This window comes from Adelges cooleyi, unplaced genomic scaffold (assembly GCF_023614345.1).
Source record: "Adelges cooleyi isolate 19-005CV unplaced genomic scaffold, UGA_ACOO_1.1 ACOO_flye_CR_arks_rails_tigmint_CR_PRNA_28, whole genome shotgun sequence".
In the NCBI taxonomy this organism is placed as follows: domain Eukaryota; kingdom Metazoa; phylum Arthropoda; class Insecta; order Hemiptera; family Adelgidae; genus Adelges; species Adelges cooleyi.
The window spans coordinates 204,216-227,166 of NW_026095948.1; the positions used below are offsets into that span (position 1 = coordinate 204,216).

Below are 22,951 nucleotides of genomic sequence, written 5' to 3' on the forward strand. Positions count from 1 at the left end.
GTTGAGTCGTAAGCCTTGGAAATGTCCAAATTCACTAGTCCCATGATTTGCTTGTTTTCGAAGGTCTGATTTACTTCATGTTTAATTTGAAAGAGATTGTCAATTGTGCTTCTATTTTTTCTGAAATCACTTTGTTGTTTGGCTAGGTAGTTGTATATTTCTAGGAACCATGTTAGTCTATGGTTAAAATATTTTTCCAATATCTTACACATGGTGTTCAATAGAGTTATTGGTCTATATCCTTCTGGTTTAAATTTATCTTTTTCCTGTTTGATAATAGGTATAATAGTACCATTTTTCCAAGTGGTTGGCCAAGAGCCTTCGATAAAGATTCTATTGAATATTTTTAACATTAATTTTAGGGCTTTGGTCCAAAGTTTTGAATAAATATGTAAGGTATATTGTCAGGCCCTGCGCATAACTTTTGTAGGGAGTACATGCGTTTTATCATGTAAAAGTTGAAAAGTTATTATATTTATTTTATTAGGCTGCGCTGGACCGATCTAGCCCAACAAAATAAATATATTAACATTCTTCTACATCGATAAAAGTAGGAATTACAATCTAATTCAATATGTATACTATTCTACAACTGTTCGAGTATTCAAATCTTTAAAAATAATATATATATTTATATATGTATAAGTATTGTAATATCAAGATGTTACTGCGCAAGAAATAAAAAAGGTCAAACATATAAATACAAAAACCACTGCAAAACAAAATATGTTAAGAAAAACACCTCGTTTTCAATAAAATAAATAAATAAATAAAACCATACAAGTTGTTTTGTACAATACGAAAATTCTTATAAAATTCACAGTTTGTGATACTTATAGGAACTTACTATTTGTTTACATTACAACAGTCGCTGTAAAATCAGCTTGGTTTTGATAAAAAAAACAATAATACAATAATGAATTACAATTTACACGATAAATGATTTTACATATGTTTATACCATTTATTTTCTCGCATTTTAGAACCCAGATGTTACAACAGTTAAATTAAATTTGCATTTAATACTTATTATAAATAGTGAACATAATACTACCACTTTTTCTTAAACATCCTAAAAAAATAAACAAACAATTACAAATAGAATATTTACTGATTTAGGAAAATATATGTATTTCCTCAAACAGTGATTTAAAATTAGTAGCACCCAGGTATTATATTCTGTGCTGCAGTCACTAATCACAGTAGTGTAGCCCAAAAAAACCAAAGCATCTAAAATAAAACATCTCCCAGTTGTACTTTAAAATTAATTAAAATTGATATTTTGTCCATTATTAGATAAAACTATATAAGTGATGGGAATTGTTCGAATATCAATAATGATTATTAATTTAAAAAGCCAGTACAGTGTGGTCCGGGCATAATGGGGACAGAGCATGGTGGGGTAAGTTTAGGTGTATTTGTTAAAAAAATACGAAATGTGGAAAAAACACAGTTTTCCGGTAATTAAAGAAAAACTGTAGTCCTGAATTTTTTCTTTGTTTAGTAAGTTATGGATACATATGAGTTCTAGCAACTGACAAATTTTCAATTTAAAGATTCCGAAATTACGGCTAAAATGCCAAAATAATAAAAAAAACTTGCCCACCCCCTAGGGGGATGAGAAATAAGTCGGGCTAAAGTAAAGGTTTTAAAAATATGACTGAATTTATAGCTCACCGTAATTTTAAGTTTAAAAGATTTCGTTTTTGAAATAGGAAAGGGGTGAAATGTTTACATTTTTGACCTAACAAACAAACTTGTGCAGAGCGCTGGTATGGAAAGAAGGCTATTGCTTGGAATCACTGGTGCATATAAAACGGCGTCAACTGATGCGTTACCGGGGCTATCTGCATATATGCCTCTCGACCTCCTCGTGGTATATCGAGCCGCGGTTGAGACGACACGAGAGTAGTAGTAATAAGGGCATTCACAGCAATCTTTTAACCAATGGGCATTCACAACCCACTTAGAACTGATAGACATTCACAGCCCACTTATAACTGATGGGCATTCACAACCCACTTAAAACCATAGAGAAATTAGGATGGTATAGAGATATAGAATAGACTAGAGCCAGACTGAAGATCCAAAGAATTGAGGGAACAATGGGACCGACAAATGCGATCGTGGCAGCATAAATGGGACATATCGATAAAAGGCAGATGGACTTACAAATTCTTTCCTTCGGTGAGCAGAAGATTGGCTACACCGATCTGGAGCTCGCACTATACTAACCAGTTTATACTGTGTCATTGGGATTTCAATGCAAAATTGTATTCTTTTTACTTGGTGGACAGTCCCGATTGTGAGTGTGGCCATCCAGAAAAGACAGGTGAGCACGTCTTGTTTCAGTGTCGAATACATGACGAGCATCGAGCCATGCTCCAACTCGAGGTGCACCGGCACGGTCACCTTTGGCCGTGCGACCCATCTACACTTGTATCCACCAGAGCCTTATACACGGTATTTGAGAAGTTTTGCAAACGAGCGCTCTACCTGAAGCGAAATGGGTGAGAGGTACTGAACACCAGGTAGGTGACGAGCCGATTCCTGGTCGCGTACCTCCCCCGGATTGCAAGAAATCGCGAACCGTCAAGGCACGAGCCTACTGCGTCACGAAACAGGAGTAATCCTGCCGGCTATATCCTACGGGTTATAGCCGAGGTACGGGTGAACTCAAGAGCCCACTCTGGTGGAAGACCCACGGTCACTTATTTGCGCGAAATTGTGCGCGTGCAAGTAGTATGTTTTGGCCGTACCGGCTCCTGTTATCAGGCTCCTGTTATCAGGCTCCTGTTATCAGGATCGTGATAACAGGAGCCTGATGACAGGATTGTGATAACAGGGCGTTATAGCAAGGCGTGATAACAGGATTGTGATAACAGGGCGTTATAGCAAGGCGTGATAACAGGGCGTGATAACAGGATTGTGATAACAGGGCGTTATAGCAAGGCGTGATAACAGGGCGTTATAACAGGGTCGTGATAACAGGGTGTGATAGCAAGGCGTGATAGCAGGGCGTGATAGCAAGGCGTGATAACAGGGCGTTATAACAGGGTCGTGATAACAGGGTGTGATAGCAAGGCGTGATAGCAGGGCGTGATAGCAGGGCGTGATAGCAAGGCGTGATAACAGGGCGTGATAGCAGGGCGTGATAACAGAGTCGTGATAACAGGATTCGATACGACCATATCACGATTCTGTTATCACAATCCTGTTTTCACTACTGGTATCACAATCCTGTTATCACTACTGGTATCACACACACACACACACACACACACACACACACATGGTGGGGACGGGTGAACACGGTGACGGAACCGCGCTAGTATAGCGTCAACGCTCGACGGACACAGTAGTGAACTGCCACAGCGACAATGGCCGGAAAGGGGAAAGGTATACGCATGAGCAGCAGCAGCAGCAGACGTAAGCGGACGTGCGAAGAGCCAAAAACGAAACTCTTGGCGGTCAAAGTGATAACGATAAGTTTTAAGGAGAGAAAATTCTTACACATAGGATGCGCGTGGACGGAGACGGGATATGCTCCGGCAGCGATGATTGTGTGTTCCAACGGATTTATGAACTTGAGCTTAAATCAAATCGTCGGACTGGTAACGGGTATTAATGATCTCACGCGGTTCGTGGGCAGCAATCAACGCGCGGCGTTCCACGTACAACCGCCGGACGGTATTATCATTAAAAAAACCAGATGTTTTTCAAAGTCATACCTGATCATCAACGACGCGCACACCCGCCTTACGCTGACCGAAGAAAATTTGTTAACGTTGGAGTGGAATCGCGAAGCAATCGTACGGGCACTTGATGATAACGCGAAAATATGTACAGCCCTGACGGAGCAATACGGCACGATGAAGAATGCGATGACGGTGGAGGTGATAAATCGATACGCAACAATGTCGGTCGATGAGGTGTACACCGCAATGATGAATCATCCTGTACACGGATTACCACCGCGAGAACCAAGTTATTACAAAGAAATCGCGGTCATAGAATACAAACGGCTGTGCGACGAAATATGGGGAGAAAATGTTAATACGATGATGATGATGCCTAACTCACAATGGAATTTAGCAGAGTTACTTGACGGTTACACAGATAAGTAAGTAAAATAAAAAAAACCTATTGATTATATTTTAGTACATAGTAATTATAACAGGAACGACGTGGTGGAGGAGGAGGAGGAGAAGACGAGTACTACACCAGTAACCAAGTCAGACGGTGGGAGCATTGCTTCACCACCACCACCACCACCACCACCACCACCACCGCCGTGCGATAGTGTGGATGACATGACGGTCGAAACCTGATAAGGTTATTTCCCGTTAGACCGCGTACAATGATAACACAAAGAAAATGAAGGGACGAAATAACCACACACACCATATATAAACGAACACGCTAAACCATTTAATCACATTCACGCATACAACCAAATCAAAATGCCCTACAGATATTCACCACTATCGCCGCCAAATTCGCCGCCACCGTTTAGTACCAATTGGGTGCATAACGTCGACGACGATGATGATGACAACGGGTTGCCAGAGTTACTACCGATGAGCGTAAGTCGATTTTATATTAAGGGAATAATTATATATATATAAGGAGTGTATAGTAAAAAAAAAAAATGTGAAACAGGTGGTAGACGCGGAAGCTGTGAGGCGAATACAGCTGCGAATAGAAAGGGTGTTCTCGTTAACCGACGTAGTGGGTAAGTACATCGACCTTGGTGTGTGTGTGTGTGTGAGTGTATAAAACTAAATTGACCAATTACATTATCACCAGATCTAACGATGTCTTCGGAGGAGGAGGAGAGCAGATCGTCGTCCACGTCAAGTGTGATGGAACTACCCGACAGCGACGCGGAGAGCACAGTCGAAGAGACTGAAAGTAGTAATAGTAGTAGTAGTGCCGATGACGACGACAACACTGACTACGACGACGACGATGACGATTATGAGGGAGAAGAAGAAGAAGAAGAAGAAAATGACGACGCTAGCAGCAGCAGCAGCAGCAGCAGCATCATTAAACGGCGGGCGGACGGACCTGTGCTTCGCGGGCACATAAATAAAAAAAATAAAAAAATGTAACAACGAATTCTGTTTTTATATGATTAATATTATGTGTGTTTGTTATACTATATATATATATATATATATATATATATATATATATATATATATATATATATATCATCTTGACGAACGATAGAAATAAATAAATATGTGTAATGTACCTAAAAAAAAAAAAACTGTGTATTCATTTTGTATGTTACCCGTCCAATCAATGGTTAAAAGAAAAAGATTGATAACTGAGAGCGAAGAAAGGAAAGGAAAGGGAAAAAAAAAAAATTTTTAACGCAATGATTATTTATTTTTAAAAAATATTTACAATCATAAAGGAATATTAAATTTAAAAAAATATATATATACAAAAAAAAAAAAAAAAACAGGTATTGTTATATCAATTGGTATTACAAAATTTTGTGCACTTCGCTAGTCAAAGCGTTATATTCAAAAATTTTATCGTGTACGATTAAACAATAAGCAGCGGTGTTGTCAGCCACGTTGCTAGCCGTTTCAAAATCTATACGTAAGTCAATCGGTGCGTTCTTAACAAAATCATTCTGTTTCGAACAATCAACAACGACGATGGGGGATGTCGACTTAAACTCTGCTGCGGTGAACAACGGTTCTCCGACCGGAACGCCGTAATACGATTCTTGAAAACTCGCATACATGTTGTACAAAAACGAAAATTTATCACCGGCATAATCGATTTTTAACGTATCGTACGGATACGATTCAGAGTTGAGATATACTTTCAACGTGGTCAACCCGCATCCGTCGAACTGACTGGAGTTCGTCGCGAGTTTATTTTTCCGATCGGTCTGCAAGGCTACTATCACGTATCGCGGCTTTTCCGTGTGCGTGCTCGTCTTAACCGCCCAGGAATGTTTGTTCGACCGGGGGAGCGACGGATAAGAGAATAGCTCCCAGCTACGGAAAGCGATGGATAACGGTTTTTTCGCGTCCAACGCTTTGAGCAACTGCAATCTAACAGAATCGTTTACATTGACGTGCGGCACTCTCCACGTAACGTGATCCAACACAACGCTTGCGGCGGCCGCGTTCGTTGTAAGAGCATCACTGTCGGTGCTCGCACGGTGCAAAACGAGTTCTTGTCGCGCGTTAATTATGAGTTTTCTGTGATCTTCACAAAATCCCAATATCAACCTGAGCGGTATAACGACATCAAACTCTTTTGTTGTGTTCGCCGACCAACCAGCGTTCGCGTACCGACCGTGTACCGTTTTCTGCATCGTTACGTACCCCTTGAGCGTGCTAGCAACGCCGGGTTGTCTCACCCGATCGATTTCGACTGAATTCAGCTCATAGCGAATCTCGTCGAACAAAAACATCAATCCGTTGGTGACGATGGTCACGTCGGATGTGTCAGTGGCCGGGGTGACGACAACGGATCCCTGCAGACATAGCAGTGATTCGCTAGGGAGTGTGTAGAGGTCCTGGTGTTGAATCGCGATGCGGATCTCATCGTTGTTCGTTAGACTGTTGCTGGAGAACGGTTGATAAGTGTGAAACTCGTATTTAGTGATGCAATCGTCGAATTCGACTCGCCGAGTGATGTCCAAAACGTCGACGTCCATTGACGGTGGTTTGATTCGCGGCGAGTTTGTAGCCGAGCGCCGATAACGTTTGCAAGCTCTGCCGTGTTAACCGGGAACGTGTCGACGGCTGAATGTACCGAACCGGACGCGTGCGGACGCTTTTAAACACCAACCCCATCGCGCACGTGTAAACGTACTGTGATTGGTTCACCGCGGAAGTCGACCAGCTTCGAGTTCTGATCGGTAATCGTGACCCGCACGCGGTCGAGACGATCCGTCGCTATTGGATAATAAATCAGATTACGCGGTGATTCTGCGATCTGAAACCCGGGCGGGACGGATGGGAAAAAGTCATAGATCGCGCGACTACGAACGCCGTTGACGAATGCACCTGCCGCGACGTTGCATGTGATTCTTATACACGTAAGCGGATCGATGGTGATCAGACGACCGGATCGGTGCAAAGTGTTCGCCGGCAGCTCGACCCGCTCAAACCCCAATAGAGGGCCGACGCTGTTGGGGGCCGCGAAGCTGATGTCGCGATTACACAGGAGTTCCGATTCAAACGTGTTGACGTTGGGATGAAGCGCGAACCGGTAATCGGGATTTAGGTTTTCGACTAGTGACTTGAGCACGCGAGCCAAAGCGGACACCTCGTACGACCCGACGGGTATCACGACGTCGTCATAGGCATCGTCTGGTAACGGCGACGGCGCGTCCGATTTGATCTGCACTGAACCGGTACCGGTGGCGACAGTGTCATCGTACATATCGATGTTGGCACCGCGTTTTTGAACACCTGGCAACCGTCGCACGCGCAAAGTGTTGTTAGACGCGTCGACGTTGGGACGGGAATTGCACACTATGACGTCGAGCAACGCGATCTCCGCGCCGGTCCGCAACGGGATAGGGGGGAAAAACGTGCTGACCAGCTCGCTCGCGGTACCTTGAAAGGTTAACGTGAACGAGCGGTGCGCGGACGACATTGAGCGTACAGAAACTTGAGACATAGCTGACCGCAAACGGATGTTGCGAATCGTTGCACACGGTCGTAGGTATATTGGACGAGACAACCGCTGAAATAACGCTGAAGTTCTAGCGGCGGCGGGAGGTTACCGAACGGATCGAAAAACAAGACGGTATCGTTGCGCTTGTGGTAACAGCACCAGTGTGTACCACTTCCGGTAGAGACGTCAAGATTAACGACGCCGCACTCAAACCGCAAGGGCGCAGCCGGTAACGTGTCGCGCATAAACACACCGCGGAAATGAGATATGCCCAACTTTGTCGCGTAATTTATAATATCCACGTCGCTCAGCGCCCGCGATCTGGGCAGCGTGGTTATCAGTTTTTTGGCTGGTACGGTTTGAGGTAGAATCCGGATCCGTTTCGCTTGCGGTGCATCAAATAGCCACTTCCGATTTTTACCGGGGCTTTCGCGTTTTTGTTATTGCGGATGTCGTTAACCGCACGCACGATTCCGGACGCACCGCCGAGCAGTGAGCCGATCGCTGACAGGGCTGAGAGAAAAGGCACAAGCGCGAACGCACCGCCGATTTTCGGCACGGCCAACGTGCGCGGTCGGAGAACCGGTTTTCCCCTGGCTTTCCGACGGACCTGGTTGACGGCGGATAACGCCTTCCGCGCTGCCGCATCGACGGTTAGCGGTTTCGCTTTGCGCATCGCAGCACGAGCGGCAGCTACGAGACTGCCGAAGCGCAGCCCGCCTCCGATTTTCGGTGCAGACCGCCGTCCCTTCCGTTTACGTCGGTTGACACGGGGCATTACAGTAGTGAGCTTATAACCGCAGTGACGATAACCCGACCGATCTTGTTCGCTGAGAACCTTCGACGACGACGCACCGTTTACGTTTGGACACGGCATTGGTCTGCGACACCACCTTTATAATGTTTTTCGAACCGCAAGAACACAAATTAACCGTTCTGCGGCTCGACGACGACGACCCAGCCGCTGCTGACGACCACCACAGCCGTCACGGTCCCCTCCTACCCTCCTCAATCAGATGTATTATCGCGGGGCCCAGTAACGTCGGCAAGACAACGGCGATGGTAAACCTTTTGACAGACGAAAACGGGCTGCGCTTCGAACACATATACCTGTACACGAAGACACCTGATCAGCCAAAATATATAATGTTAAAGAAGGTGATGGAGGGCGTTGACGGCGCGCAAATGCACGTGTACACCGACGGGGATCATGTGCCCCCACCCGAACAAGTACAGACTAATTCGGTGTTTGTTTTTGACGATGTCGCATTTGAAAAACAAAGAAACATCGCCGAATACTTTTGTCGCGGACGGCACAACGGGATCGATAGCTTTTACCTGACGCAAACGTATGTCAAAGCGCCGAAGCACGGGATCCGGGACAACGCGTCGATGATAGTTTTGTACAAACAGGACGAGACTAACGTTCGGCACGTTTACCAGGAACACTGTCAATCTGATATGACGTTCGCTGACTTTAAATCCATGTGCTCGCAGTGTTGGAACACCGACCGGTACTCGTTTTTAACAATTGTCAAGGACTTCGATCTAAACGACGGACGTTATCGAATGGGTTTCGACGTGTATATAAAAAGGCGCGACGGCATCGCGCCCGTTCAGTAAAATGTAACCATGGAATCGCCGGCTACGACGGAAGCAATTATACGTGCTAAGAAAAGCATAAAACGCAAACTAGACGAGCTGCGGCACGGATTGGCCGTGACGACCGAATACGTGCGAACCCACGCGGCGCCGATCGTTGAACCGTTGACAAAATTAACAGCCGAGTTGTCGGCGCAGCGGACGCAAGCACGAGGCGCCCGGAAAGATGAGTCTGAAGAAGAAGAAGAAGAAAAAGAAAAAGCAGAAGAATTCCGTATTACCGAAACCAATCCGTCGTACGGCATTCATCTACAACCAGACGGAACATGGGTGATGGGTGATAAAGCAGTACAGTTCAACAAAAACCGTATAAAAGTGGGCACGTTATCCGAAATACCCTTCACGAAAGGACTCCAAGAATTGGTGTGCAGCTCGGTACCCCGCATGCAATTCATCACCGAAAACGATCTGACCACGTATCGCAATTTTCTCATTCACACAGGATGTCATTTGCTATCGTCCGGTAGACCGAAAACGAACCGCGGATACAAGTATAAGTACATTATCAAACAGTTGTTCAACGAGAACGGACGCGACCTGACCGCAGTTCGCGCCGCGGCCAAGACGGGTGACGGGATTACGCGGTTGACGGTTACGGGGAAGGACAAAGAATATGTTTACTGGGACGACGCCAACGAAATAGTCGACCGCCTCGCTTTGCTCAGAGCCGCGCAAGCCGCGGGCAATACCGCCGTGCACAACGAAATTATCGCGTGCGAGGAGGAACTCAGGGAAATAGGTGTGATCCGCTGACGATGATGACCGTTCGCGAGCACATCGCAACCGAACTACACAGACCGGCTATCCGGCGGTTTGCCAGACGGGTCGTGCGCACCGACGGCAAAGACGATTTATGGCAAGCCGACCTCGTAGACATGAAAAAGTTTTCCAAAGTAAAAAAAAATAAAAATCACACGTTCCTCCTGACAGTTATAGACGTGTACACCAAGTACGGCTGGGCCGTACCGTTGAAAAATAAATCTGGTCCGACCGTGGCCGCTGCCCTCGAACACATAATCAAGTCCAGCGACAGACGATGTCGTCACCTGCACACGGATCGTGGTCTGGAATTTATCAATAAAGACGCACGACGCGTGTACGAGCAGTATAATATACACCATTATCAAACGTACACGCCGCTGAAGGCGAGCGTTTGCGAACGCTGGAACAGAACGCTTAAAGAAAAGATGTGGAAAGCGTTTACAGCGCACGGCAACCACGAATGGGTGCTGCTCGTTAATGATCTAGTCGCCGCTTACAACACAACCGTGCACACGTCCATCCGAATGACGCCGAACGACGCGTCCCGCGAGCCCGGGAGTGTTGTTTTCTACCGGTTGCCGAAACCGGCGGCGGCGGCAGGCGGCAAACCTAAATTCGCCGTGGGCGATGCCGTACGCCTGAGCAAACATAAAACGGTATTTGATAAGGGTTATGCGCAAAGTTGGTCAAACGAAATTTTCACCGTGTCCGGGGTACGACGGACAGCGCCTACAGTTTATACAGTGCGCGATAAGAGCGGCGCGCCGGTTAACGGAACGTTCTACGCGCAAGAGATGAACCGGACGCGTTATCCCAACACGTATTTAATAGAAAAAATTGTCCGGAGGAAGGGGGACAAGCAGTTCGTGAAATACGTCGGGTTACCCGTCAAGTATAATGCTTGGATCAAACGAACCGATAGCTCAGTTTGACAATATGCTTTCAGCGGTTATTGACGTTCAGTGCGTGGTCGACTCGGACCTTCACATGGTCATCAAAGAAATATGCATAGCTGACGCGCAAAGAGCTACACACGTGATGCATTGGTTGGTTCAACATCCGCCTACCTTTCGGCTGTCACCGCAAAGCACTAAAGTAAACGTTTGGTTGCAAACACACTTTCACGGTATCCGCTATACAGACGGTCACATACCGTATTCGGAGCTGGCGCGCGTCCTAGGCGCCGTTAACAGCCGCTACACTGCTGTGTACGTCAAAGGCATTCAAAAGCGGAACCTCCTACAACGCTATCTACCGAAGTGCACGGTCATCGACCTGGAAGCTTACGGCTGTCCCAAGTGCCGGATGCTCCAACAACAACAACACGTATGTCCATTTCACTCGGACCGCGCTCAAAACAAAACCTGTGCGAAGGCGCAATGTTTAGCCCTCCGCGTTTGGATGGATGAAAACATTGGACGGTAACGGCAAATATTGTACCAAACTTATTATTATTATTATTATTATTATTCTATTATGTTTTATGCAATAATTATATATATATATATATATTTGTTGTACGAATATGTAAATTTGTATTCATCTGGCTATATGTTGAATAAATAACTCATACTTTCATCGGTTTGTAATTTATTCCGCGGCACTGTGCACGCATGTCCAAACCTGATGTTTTCCTGTCCACACACACACACACACACACACACACACACACTTAACAATGTATATTTTGTACTAGCAAATAGTATTACCTGATATTATTATCGCTAAAGGGAAATTATTTAAAAAAAAAAAAAAGAAGTCTTGGTTTAATTTGTATTATTACTATACATTATTTACAAAATAAAAAAATAAAAAATAAAATACAAAAAGAGTCAGTCTTGGGTTATTTTACACTGTCAAATCCATCGTCACCGCTACCGGTTAGTCACTGTCCGGTTCATCGTCTGGGATGCGATAATGACCCCAGGGGAGTGTCAAAAACGAATTGGGTATTTGGTACCGTTTGTCGTCTTTGTACACCATCGCTAGTTTCGTGCACATTTCGGTGGTCAGCCTATGACGTTTCGACCGAAACGTACACGTCTGTCTCATTACCTTGTGGTTCGGGATAACGAGACAGTCGTAGTAGTCCTGGGGGGTGATCGTCTTTTCCACGACCGCGCGTTGAATGCCTTTCAGCTTTTTTTTATTCATCGACGGTTCGACCGAATCGGAGCAGTACGACTTGCTCCGAAGGCCGATGAATAATAGGACGATGTTACCACCAGCATCGTCCTTCATCTTCCATAAAAGCATTTTGTTGACCAAAGGCATTCCGTATGGGTTGTCCGGACTGAAGTTGCTGGTATCGTACCTGGATAAAAAAAATAAACCCATTAGTTTGTGTGAACGACCGGCAAAGCGGTCCGTGCATACTTGTCGATATCAGCCTTCATGTCAGCATAAAAATCGTCGGTTTCAACCCAATAAAACAGACTGTCCGTGTCTCCATAGATGACACGCGCTTTAGAGCCATATTTGGGTACCATGTACCCGTAATGGAAGTCGTACAGAATGTATTTTGACAGCTCCAGCACGGCGAAACCCGCGTATGACGGCCGGTCGTACTTGATAACCGATTTGGTCATCTGCACGGCCGCCATGGACGGGGTAAAGATCGCCACGCTGTCGAACGTGGGTTTAGCTATCAAAACACCGGCTCCTAGTCTCTGCTTGACGTTTCTCCAGCGCGTGACAATGTGCACTTTGGTTCGTTTTTCAGGGTTCTCGAGCGCCTTGCCGTAAACCGAATTCGACATCAGTTTTGGCAAGTTGCCCTCGAACTTCGTCCTGGTCGCAGCGCGCAATCTCGTGTTCGTTTCGATGAACGGACGGATCCAAGCACGCTGCCGAAACCGAAGTGCGCTATGGATTCTCCGGAGAACCACCCCGTTGGCAACGCCTTGCTGTAAGCACCTGTAATGAGTGACGTATCTGAAACAAAAAAAAAAAAAAAATCGATAAATATTCCCATTGCCCACACACACACACACACACACTCATTTTCCCCGTTGTTCTTACTTCTCTTTATTGATCAGGTTGGCTATGAGCTTTGGCTGTTTGCCTCCGGGTGGAACCATGTTCTCCGGAAAGAACGGTAAATCTGCTAGGCGGTCGTGGACGGCGTGCGGATATTCGAGGTCTACCTCCACAAAATAGCCGAATTCCGCATCGTCCGAAACGGTGAGGGGGTCAAAAGTGGTGAGCTCCGCGGGGGTTAAGAAATGGAACTCACCAATCGGAAGGGGGAGGCTCATCGCACATCCGTAAAGGTTATTTTCGTCTAACTGCATGATGTACGATGGCTCTTCCGTCGGGTCAAAGTCCTCCATATACTTATTGTTGGCCTTTGCATAATGTTGATTGCATTGGACCAACCCTCCACGGATGTTTTTCATGACGTATTGCACCTGATCGTGCTCCGTCATGAGCTCTATTTTGACCCCTGTCATTAGCTTCATCGCATCCCAGGCTAACGAAGGGGTCGTCAGATACGCAGCTGGATCGAGTCTGTAGTGCTCGAGGATAAACTTCCGGAACGTTTCAAACACGTCGGCCAGTAAGTACACGTCGCCGCACATGTATACGTCACTATACTGGCCTAGTGTTTGACAGTTAAACGTTGACCACACGGTCTGCGCGTGGCGGTATTGTTCGTCCGTGATGGTGGACAACGTCAACTGACTCCGGAAAGCGTCGAGTGGAGGTAACGACGTTTCCTCAAGCACCTCTGCGCTCGTTACGTATTCGTACGGGAAATACCCCTTCGTTTTCATTAACCGGAACTGACCATCGTCCGGAAACCGGGTTTTGGTGTTCACCAGCTGGACGTCGGTCAGCGACCGCGCGGCTTCGTCCAGCGACGAGGGCAGAAACCTGTCCAGAAATACCGTTATTGTAGACCAAAATTACTGCTTTGTTTTTATCAGTCTTACCGGTATGAATCGATGAACCGCATGACGATTGTGTGACTCCCGCCGGTTTCGTCGTCCAACCGCAGAAACTTAGACAACGAAATGTACTTTTCTTTGGTCTTGGCGATGACTTGGATTTGATTGGTGTCGTCGGCGAGGGCGGTGGTGAGAAAATGACTATCGTAACCCGAAAAATTGTGGAGCACGATCGGTACGTAGTTCGGTACTCGCAGTTTTAAGTTACACGCGCTGTGAGCCGGGCCTCTGTATCGTCCGCTCAGGTGACAATGGTCCCGCACCTTGTCGACCGGTGTCAACGGTTCGCGGCAGACGTAGCACACGGTCGCCGCATCGTGCACTGCCTGCTGCGCGGGGGTAAGGGGGGTCATATCCACCGGGGAAAAATACCGTCGAGCTATGGCCTTCACGTCCCGTTCCAACCGTTCCACAAACACCGACATGCAATCCGCGCCCCGGTAGAGTTCAAACTTGTCAAGTGACGAATCGAAATCGCACTTGACAAAGTAAGCGAAACTACACGCTACGTGCTCCGCGATGTCGTAGGTCCCACCGGCATTCGGGGGCGGAGCGATCGGTTTGAGGATAGCTTCGGTGTCTGCGTAAATACAGAATGGAACGGGAACGATGTTTTTCCAATTGATGAACTCGACGATATTTTTATCGTCCGATGGGAGAACAACGCGACACCGCCGGCATTCGTGTTGATCCATCGCCGCTTGGTTCCTAAACGTGAGGAGACAACCGTCACACAGAAACGCTCTGTGTCCGCGCCTAGACAATTGTTTCCCCACGGCGCGCGCCAAGTCGGTTATCAACACATAATGGCCGTCGGTGCGGTTAACCGATGTGACGTACATCAGGTTCACGTGGCGCACTCGCTTTTCGGTCGTATAGTAAAGCGGCCCTACGATCTTGTTATCCTCCCAAGCGTACACGTTAACGCTGATCTCGTTGTCGGTTTCGAATTTTGGGATGGACTTTAACGCCACCGGCATCGAGATCCCGCGGGTTTGGAGTATACGGTTGTAGGGGGGATAGCTCGTAGTACGCGTGGGATCAACACCTGCCGGTGCAGGGTGGATGTGCGCCACGATCGCCCAAAAAAAACATGCATCATCGGTGTTCGCGATGTTCAGGACGGCGCTCTTCCGCAACAGCGAGGTAGGCAGAGTAATTGTGCACGATGCCCTGAGCGGATTATACTTGTACGTAGACGTTTCGAGGTATACGTTCTCGCGAAACGCCCACCCCGAATCGCCACGTTCAAATTCGTCGGCGCTCGTACGAATAATATCAGCAAGCTGTGTATACACTGTGTGCTGATCCTGTCCCTGTGTCAGTATGACCGGACCGGCCGCGTGATCGTGCACACATGTGTCATACACGTCGGCGCCGCCAGCAGCCGGCTGCTTCTGTTTTTCGTACACCGCGTACAAACCCAGACTCACTTTCAGCGCTACGTACCGAACGAGCTGTTTATCCCACACCTTCAACACCTTAGCTTCCGATCGGACCAAGAACTCATTAATGTCGGCGGTCGTATTTCGACAATCGATTTTGAAATTTGAAATTCGGCCGTCGAAAGCATCGCCGAATCGAGCTGTTCGTAAAGCAAATACACACCGTTATTAATATTATTATTATTATTCTCTTTTCCCATTCGGTTCTTTATCATACTTGTCCGACCCGTGGTCATCGTGTCATCACCCTCGCTAACGCCGTCATCGCCGACGCCGTCATCGTCGTTGTCGAGCGCTATGAATATTAAATTACAGTACACTGTTATTTCCTTATAAATATATATATATATATATTGTCACACACACACACACACACACACACACACACACACACACACACACACACACACACACACACACACACACACAGCAAATCAAAAAAAAAAAAATACTGCCCACATGAATATAGTCGAGAAAAAAAATGTAACGCGTTCCGAAACTATGTGTATATCACGGTTTGTTAATTTATTTTAAATTCCAACATTAACATAAATACCATGTAAAAAAATTTATTTTAAATTAATTCATAACTAAATTATCATTTTACTACTTATTTTAAATTAATTTATCATTTACGTATAATCATATTATTAATTGTATTGGTTGTATTCTTACGGTTCGGACTTTGTATTTGCATATTATCGGTATTGCGGCCGTCTGTAGCAGCCGTTGTTGTGATTCTACTCGGCACATCGGTAGCGTCCATTTGACCTATATGTTTCCATTTATTAGTACTTATCCGCACGCGTTATTTTAATTAGTGTAATTGATTATACCGGTCATTGTCATGGCACCACCAGTTCTTATCGATGTGTCGGCGGCGGTTCCTGTGTGGTGTGACGGAGACGAAGGCCAGACGTCGATATATTCTAAATTGATCAACCCTGTTATTGTTTTGTATATTATTATTATTATTAATATTCTTTTTACCGACAGACAGACACTGCTGTAATTGTGGTCGTCGCAGACACTGCTGTAGTTGACCGAATTCATTGCAGCCGGTACTCTTTCTGATACATATATATATTGTGACCGTGTTAGCCGAGTTGAATGAATGTATATTAGTTACCTTAAATCATTATTTTTTTTGTTTACCTGTTTCCCCGATGTTACTAAAATTGTCTGCTTCCCTATTTTCTTCTTCTGTAGTCAAGTCTATCCATACTGTAATTAAATAACAACAAATAGAATCATCCTATACTATTATATTTCTTTTTTAATTACCTTCATCATCAACATGGTCTTGACGATGATCAGTGTGTTGAGGCGCGGTCGCTGTAATGATATTTCACTTTTCTTATTATTATTGTTCTATCATATATCTAAAATTAATACTGATCTATTTTTTTTCCTTACCTTCGTTGGGGGATTGCTGAGTTGATCCGGGTTGATCCGGTCCAACTGTAAATAACGTGTCAGGGTGATATTAATCTATTTAATCATATTTCCATATTCATTTATACCTAAGTAATGGTTGAACTGTCTTTGATGTCGTAGCATATTCTTTCGGTTAGCAAACGTGTACTTACATACAACCCAAGACTGATTCATTTTCACTGTGTGTGTGTGTGTGTGTGTGTGTGTGTGTGTGTGTGTGTGTGTGTGTGTGTGTGTGTTAGGTTTGAAAACGTGCGTATTAAGATGAACTTTCCGGTTATTGAAAGACAATATATATAGCGCCCGTATTTATAGCGCATTCGCCGGACAGGTGTTGCAGCAATTGCACACCGCCACCAACTACTCCGTGGACGGTGTCCCCATCACCCGAGACACCACCGCCTCCGCCGCCGCCGCCACCGTCGTCACCTGGTTCACAACGTACATCTAAGCGCATATATATATATATATATATATATATATATATGCGCTTGCGCGTACATGTTGCAGAAATGGATAACGAGTCTTCGACGCCACGGGACCATTAAAATAAATCCAGTCGAAGACTCGTTATCCATTTCTGCAACATGTACGCGCAAGCGCATATATATATATATATATTATTTGTATATATTATTTTTCGGTGCGACGGCGGCGGCGGCGGCAACCGCGGTCAGGTACCGGCCGGCTCCTCCACGAGTAAACCGAGAAAAAAAACACTGTGGTTGCCGCACGTCGACCTTGACGCACAAATTTCAGACACGCCTGTGAGCCTCCATTCCACGTGGACGTGGCACGAATTGCCAACGGCGTGAATTCATAAATTACATGATGTGTTATATATATATATATATATATATATATATATATTATTTGTATATATTATTTATTCCAATAAAATTAAATATAATAATACTATTATTTATATAATAATCCTAATATGATATAAATTACATGATGTGTGTGTGTGTGTGTGTGTGTGTGTGTGTGTGTGTGTGTGTGTGTGTGTGTGTGTTATTTAATTAGTTATTTAATTTTTTTTCTGCTAACTGACTATTGCACTTACCCATAATATTATATATATATATATATTATTTGTATATATTATTTATTCCAATAAAATTAAATATAATAATAATACTATTATTTATATATAATAATCATAGTAGTAATACACACATAACATAATAATCCTAATATGATATAAATTACTTGATGTGTGTGTGTGTGTGTGTGTGTGTGTGTGTGTGTGTGTGTGTGTGTGTGTGTGTGTTCGTTAATAATAATATTTATTTTATTAGTACAATATCATTCAAATCGTAATAATAATAATAATAAGATCATATTTCGTTTACTTGATATATATATATTTATTTAGGTATTAATAGCTAAACATACATTTTTTTTTTTTTTTTTTTTTTTTTTTTTATTGACATTAATCACATTTACTCCTACTGCTACTTATATATTTGCGCGTGTGTTGTACTGCAGGTCAGTCGTCGAACGGTCCGTCATTATCTGTAGAGTACAACAGACACCAGCAATTAGTTATTTAATTTTTTTTTCTGCTAACTGACTATTGCACTTACCCATAATATTATAAAAATACGACATCGTGGACGTTGGACCCGTTCTTCTTTCCCTTGTAGATCATTGTTAGATTAGAATCTATCGGCTTCTGTAGTTCTTCGTCGGTCATTCTGAATCTGGTTGGCAAGTATACGCGTATGGGTTGTGGATTATCGCCCAAGCGTAATTCTACGGCGGGCGTACGCGCATCGTGCTTTGTAACGACCGTTTCGAACCGTATCACTCTGTATGGGACGAAGGGTTGAATCTCCGTAATGTGACGTCTCCTCGATTCCAACACGAACTCGCTGCGGTCGTTTAGGAAATCTTTGGTGATTTGACTCATCTGTAAATGACAATATTGTTTGACTTAATACATCTAAGCTCTGGCTCGGACTTACCTTGACCGTACGTGTGTGTATGTGCACAAATGATTGTTCACCGACTGTCTTGCAGTGATAACTGGTAACTGTTAAATGTTGGGTGGTGCACCCTTCCTTATATGCTGATGTTCGCCCGTCCCCACCATGTGTGTGTGTGTGTGTGTGTGTGTGTGTGTGTGTGTGTGATACCAGTAGTGATAACAGGATTGTGATACCAGTAGTGAAAACTGTGTGTGTGTGTGTGTGTGTGTGTGTGTGTGTGTGTGATACCAGTAGTGATAACAGGATTGTGATACCAGTAGTGAAAACAGGATTGTGATAACAGAATCGTGATATGGTCGTATTGAATCCTGTTATCACGACTCTGTTATCACGCCCTGTTATCACGCCTTGCTATCACGCCCTGCTATCACGCCCTGATATCACGCCTTGCTATCACACCCTGTTATCACGACCCTGTTATAACGCCCTGTTATCACGCCTTGCTATAACGCCCTGTTATCACGCCCTGCTATCACGCCCTGCTATCACGCCTTGCTATCACACCCTGTTATCACGACCCTGTTATAACGCCCTGTTATCACGCCTTGCTATAACGCCCTGTTATCACGACCCTGTTATAACGCCCTGTTATCACGCCTTGCTATAACGCCCTGTTATCACAATCCTGTTATCACGCCCTGTTATCACGCCTTGCTAAAACGCCCTGTTATCACAATCCTGTTATCACGCCCTGTTATCACGCCTTGCTATAACGCCCTGTTATCACAATCCTGTTATCACGCCTTGCTATAACGCCCTGTTATCACAATCCTGTTATCAGGCTCCTGTTATCACGATCCTGATAACAGGAGCCTGATAACAGGAGCCTGATAACAGGAGCCTGATAACAGGAGCCGGTACGGCCAAAACATACTACTCGTGCACAAACTGAGTGGACGGTGCAAACACCAGCCCTACCGAGCGATACTCAGTGAGGTAGACTATCGACAAAGCAGAGGAACTCGCTGAGCTACTCAGTTAAGGGTTGATCGTAGCCTGCTGGCCGCGGTTAACCCTGTGGTCAGGGGGGAAAGAATTCTACCAAGAGCCTCACACATGTCGTAAAAGACGACTAAATTGATGTAGAGCCCTCCGATAAGTGGCCTTCTAGCAGGTCACTTCTTCTTGAGACACACTTTCCCCGGTCCGCAATTAGCACCCAGTGCTACTAGTCGGTCTGCGGTCATAGGGGATCCCTTCGGGGTGAACCACTAAAGCCAAGAAACACCTGTTTAAATAATTACTTTTTTTGGTAAAATAGCACTTAATGTGATTTTTTTGGTTCTTCTGAAAGAGGGAAGGAATTCACAAACTTTTTTTTTGCTATACTCTAAAATGATGTTCGTACATGAACTACTACCCTTCTTCCCGTGTGTCCTTTAAAAGTAAAAATCCAAATTATTTATTTTAATTTTTACAGCTAAATCTGAAATTAAATTGTTTGATTAGCGACGTTTAAAACGTCATAATATTATACTGAATAAGGGGTTTGTGAGTAAAACTCCAATGTTTGAACCATTTATTTTCTTCTTTTATAGAACATTGACTTTACTAATATATAATTGCAATTATAAACAAGATCGATCTATTTTTTTTTCAAATAGCTACAATTTTTTTTAAATTCTTAAAGATGTCTAAAAAATAAATATAATTAATTAATATCAAATATGGCGGTGAAATAACAGTGTTGCCATTGCTCTAGATCTATCTTCACAATTAGATTTCATACATTAGATTCTTAAACTGTGCCAAAAAAATGTAATGGATAAAAAGGGTTAATGGTAATCGGTATTTAGAACTGATCTAATTATTTGTCCACAGCATTATTGCATGATGTATTCAAAATTTGTAAAATTGTTAATCTTAAAAAGTTGCGGTAATGTATAGGCTAAGATGGAGTGTTTAGTGTATCGATATTAAACTTAAACAAATAAAATGCCGTGCTTAAAACGTTTAAAAATGTATATGAAACCCTAGTGCATAATGACTAGTAAAGACAGACTTGCATTATTAAACGATATGTTAAAAAAACACTGCAATATCAAAAATTGATTTATTTCGGCCATTGGCTAGTCTTCAAATATAACTAGTCCTTTATATTACTTAAAATACCTATACATTTTACACCACTAGTGTGAAAAACTTAAAATGACTCATAATATGTTATTCATTTTGATGGAACACTTAAATAAATAAGTTGCTAAAAAAAAGGTATAGTTTAGCTGTATTAAACCAGGTTCGAGAACCAAAAACCATATTTTTGTAGTTTTTTTACGTTATTTATTTGTAACAATAGAACACAAAATGTAATTTTTTGGCCACACATTTTAGCAAAATATGAACACATACTAAATACACAATAATAGTACATTAAAAATGATGAACTAATAATAAACACAACAACAATGTACACTTCCTTCCCCGCCATATGAGTCAATTAGTTTTATGCAGCACATATCTCAGTATATAATGCAAGCAATTGTACTGTTGCTCTAGTTTAGTATTCAGCATTTTTGGTGCTTGACTTTAACTTAAAATCCAAAAGTACATATTTGATTTAGCATTTCAAAATTTATGTATTTTAAGATAATATTAGAGTATTGTTTCTTAATAAAAATGAATTTAAAAATGATTATTTTGTTTGCAATATCCGCATTTTTCATTGTTATGGCAACGTTTACAGGTACATAAAAAACAGTTAGTATACAAATGTAAAAAAAAAATACTTCAACTGTTTTGTAATTAAAAACAAGTTTTTTTTTTACAATTAAATTAACTTTTTATCGTTATTAATTAATTTATGTTCTACAAATCTATTTTTCATGTTTTAGGTGTTGATGGAAGTAAGTTTATTATTAAATAGCTGTATTTTTATTTTTTAATCGTATTTCAATGACTTACATAATTTATATCTTAATATTATTTTTAATAGTTCGATAAAGTATAATAGCAGTTTTAAAATGACTTAACCTATTTTTAAAAAAATATATATAGACATTTGCTAACCTATATTGTTAGATTATTAGCAAAATATTATATAGCTTTGTTTATTCAGTATTAAAATTATTTTATATAACTTATACGTGGAACATATATACATATATATGTATGGCTGAATGAAACTAAACGCTTTTGGATTAAAAAATATATACATAATTTATACACAAGTATAAAAAAAGTAATTTTTTTTTTTAATATTTCAGGTGACTCGGGAGATGAACGTAAGAATTTGGATAATATCAGTTAATGGGCTTTACAAATTTACTAGCAGAGTTTAAATTATTTTTAATAAAACTTAAAATGTGTATAAAATGCTACAAATATTAACCCTTCTTGGTGGTTTACTTTAATTTTATTCCTAAAAACTTTATTTCATTTAGCATTTTAAAAATACATATTTATGATACTATTTAGGAATATTAATTTTAAAAGCGTAATTCTAATTATAACAACCTTGTTATGCATTATCATATCTATGTCAAAATGTAAGTATATAAAAACCGTTTAGTATACAAATGTAACAATAATGAGGTTATGTTAAAATAAAATGCTTTTCCATAATATAAATAAATCATTTTTAATATGACATCTGATGATTTTTTTAGAAAAATAAATTCAAAACTAGATTATATACTCAAAAAGTTATTTATATTTTACAAATCTATCTTTTATGTTTCAAGTGTAAATGGAATATTTTAAAATATTTTTGTTAAGTACTGTTAATAAATAAAGAAATACAATTTTTTTTCGTGTTTCTCTAAAAAAAAGTTTACATTCGGATATAAAGTTATATAATCATTAGCAATATTATATAATTTTGTTTATCCAGTCATACATTTTTTTACATAAATTACTTAAACGTGAAACATGAATATAATTTATGCACGATAGTTTATACACAAGGATAAAAAATAAATATTTAAGTCATTTTTTTTTTCAATATTTCAGATGATGAGGGGCGTAATAGACGTAAGTTAATTGATAATATCAGTTTATAAGCTTTACAAATTTACAAACGTACTAGTAGTTTTTAAATTATTTT

General features: G+C 42.4%; 4 protein-coding genes and 2 long non-coding RNA genes across 6 annotated transcripts; 2 read left to right on the plus strand and 4 right to left on the minus strand.

Annotated features, from left to right (window-relative positions):
- The first annotated feature begins 3,413 nt into the window (after positions 1-3,413).
- On the plus strand, positions 3,414-4,394 carry LOC126837675 (uncharacterized). Its single transcript, XM_050571627.1, has 2 exons — positions 3,414-4,123; positions 4,181-4,394. The coding sequence occupies exons 1-2, from the start codon at positions 3,558-3,560 to the stop codon at positions 4,329-4,331; spliced, it is 717 nt and encodes a 238-aa protein (XP_050427584.1). The 5' UTR covers positions 3,414-3,557; the 3' UTR covers positions 4,332-4,394.
- Positions 4,395-4,463: 69 nt separating this feature from the next.
- LOC126837682 (mitotic apparatus protein p62-like) lies at positions 4,464-5,339 on the plus strand. Its single transcript, XM_050571629.1, has 4 exons — positions 4,464-4,586; positions 4,663-4,735; positions 4,810-5,072; positions 5,322-5,339. The coding sequence occupies exons 1-4, from the start codon at positions 4,464-4,466 to the stop codon at positions 5,337-5,339; spliced, it is 477 nt and encodes a 158-aa protein (XP_050427586.1).
- A 158-nt stretch (positions 5,340-5,497) lies between these two features.
- Positions 5,498-6,691, minus strand: LOC126837683 (uncharacterized). Its single transcript, XM_050571630.1, has one exon. It carries the CDS (start codon positions 6,689-6,691, stop codon positions 5,498-5,500), a length of 1,194 nt encoding a protein of 397 aa, XP_050427587.1.
- Positions 6,692-11,964: 5,273 nt separating this feature from the next.
- Positions 11,965-16,244, minus strand: LOC126837684 (uncharacterized). Its single transcript, XM_050571632.1, has 6 exons — positions 16,154-16,244; positions 15,696-15,773; positions 14,019-15,618; positions 13,105-13,959; positions 12,460-13,017; positions 11,965-12,397 (listed from the first exon to the last, which is right to left on the minus strand). Exons 1-6 carry the CDS (start codon positions 16,242-16,244, stop codon positions 11,965-11,967), a joined length of 3,615 nt encoding a protein of 1,204 aa, XP_050427589.1.
- A 419-nt stretch (positions 16,245-16,663) lies between these two features.
- On the minus strand, positions 16,664-17,083 carry LOC126837678 (uncharacterized). Its single transcript, XR_007685605.1, has 4 exons — positions 17,002-17,083; positions 16,895-16,939; positions 16,763-16,813; positions 16,664-16,702 (listed from the first exon to the last, which is right to left on the minus strand). It is a non-coding gene; the product is annotated as an uncharacterized LOC126837678 (long non-coding RNA).
- Positions 17,084-18,370: 1,287 nt separating this feature from the next.
- On the minus strand, positions 18,371-19,007 carry LOC126837676 (uncharacterized). The gene is made up of 3 exons (XR_007685603.1): positions 18,886-19,007; positions 18,505-18,830; positions 18,371-18,433 (listed from the first exon to the last, which is right to left on the minus strand). It is a non-coding gene; the product is annotated as an uncharacterized LOC126837676 (long non-coding RNA).
- Between the last annotated feature and the right edge of the window lie 3,944 nt (positions 19,008-22,951).

What these genes read in the sequence shown, in the direction of transcription:
- LOC126837684 (XM_050571632.1), bottom strand. Translation starts at nt 16,244, where the DNA reads ATGGACGCTACCGATGTGCCGAGTAGAATCACAACAACGGCTGCTACA. An exon ending in AACCTGATCAATAAAGAGAA is followed by an intron (nt 13,018 to 13,104) that starts GTAAGAACAACG and finishes TTTTTGTTTCAG; the next exon opens with ATACGTCACTCATTACAGGT. An exon ending in ATGAAGGCTGATATCGACAA is followed by an intron (nt 12,398 to 12,459) that starts GTATGCACGGAC and finishes TTTTTTATCCAG; the next exon opens with GTACGATACCAGCAACTTCA.
- LOC126837675 (XM_050571627.1), top strand. Translation starts at nt 3,558, where the DNA reads ATGATTGTGTGTTCCAACGGATTTATGAACTTGAGCTTAAATCAAATC. An exon ending in CTTGACGGTTACACAGATAA is followed by an intron (nt 4,124 to 4,180) that starts GTAAGTAAAATA and finishes TAATTATAACAG; the next exon opens with GAACGACGTGGTGGAGGAGG.
- LOC126837683 (XM_050571630.1), bottom strand. Translation starts at nt 6,691, where the DNA reads ATGGACGTCGACGTTTTGGACATCACTCGGCGAGTCGAATTCGACGAT.
- LOC126837682 (XM_050571629.1), top strand. Translation starts at nt 4,464, where the DNA reads ATGCCCTACAGATATTCACCACTATCGCCGCCAAATTCGCCGCCACCG. An exon ending in CAGAGTTACTACCGATGAGC is followed by an intron (nt 4,587 to 4,662) that starts GTAAGTCGATTT and finishes AATGTGAAACAG; the next exon opens with GTGGTAGACGCGGAAGCTGT. An exon ending in CTCGTTAACCGACGTAGTGG is followed by an intron (nt 4,736 to 4,809) that starts GTAAGTACATCG and finishes CATTATCACCAG; the next exon opens with ATCTAACGATGTCTTCGGAG.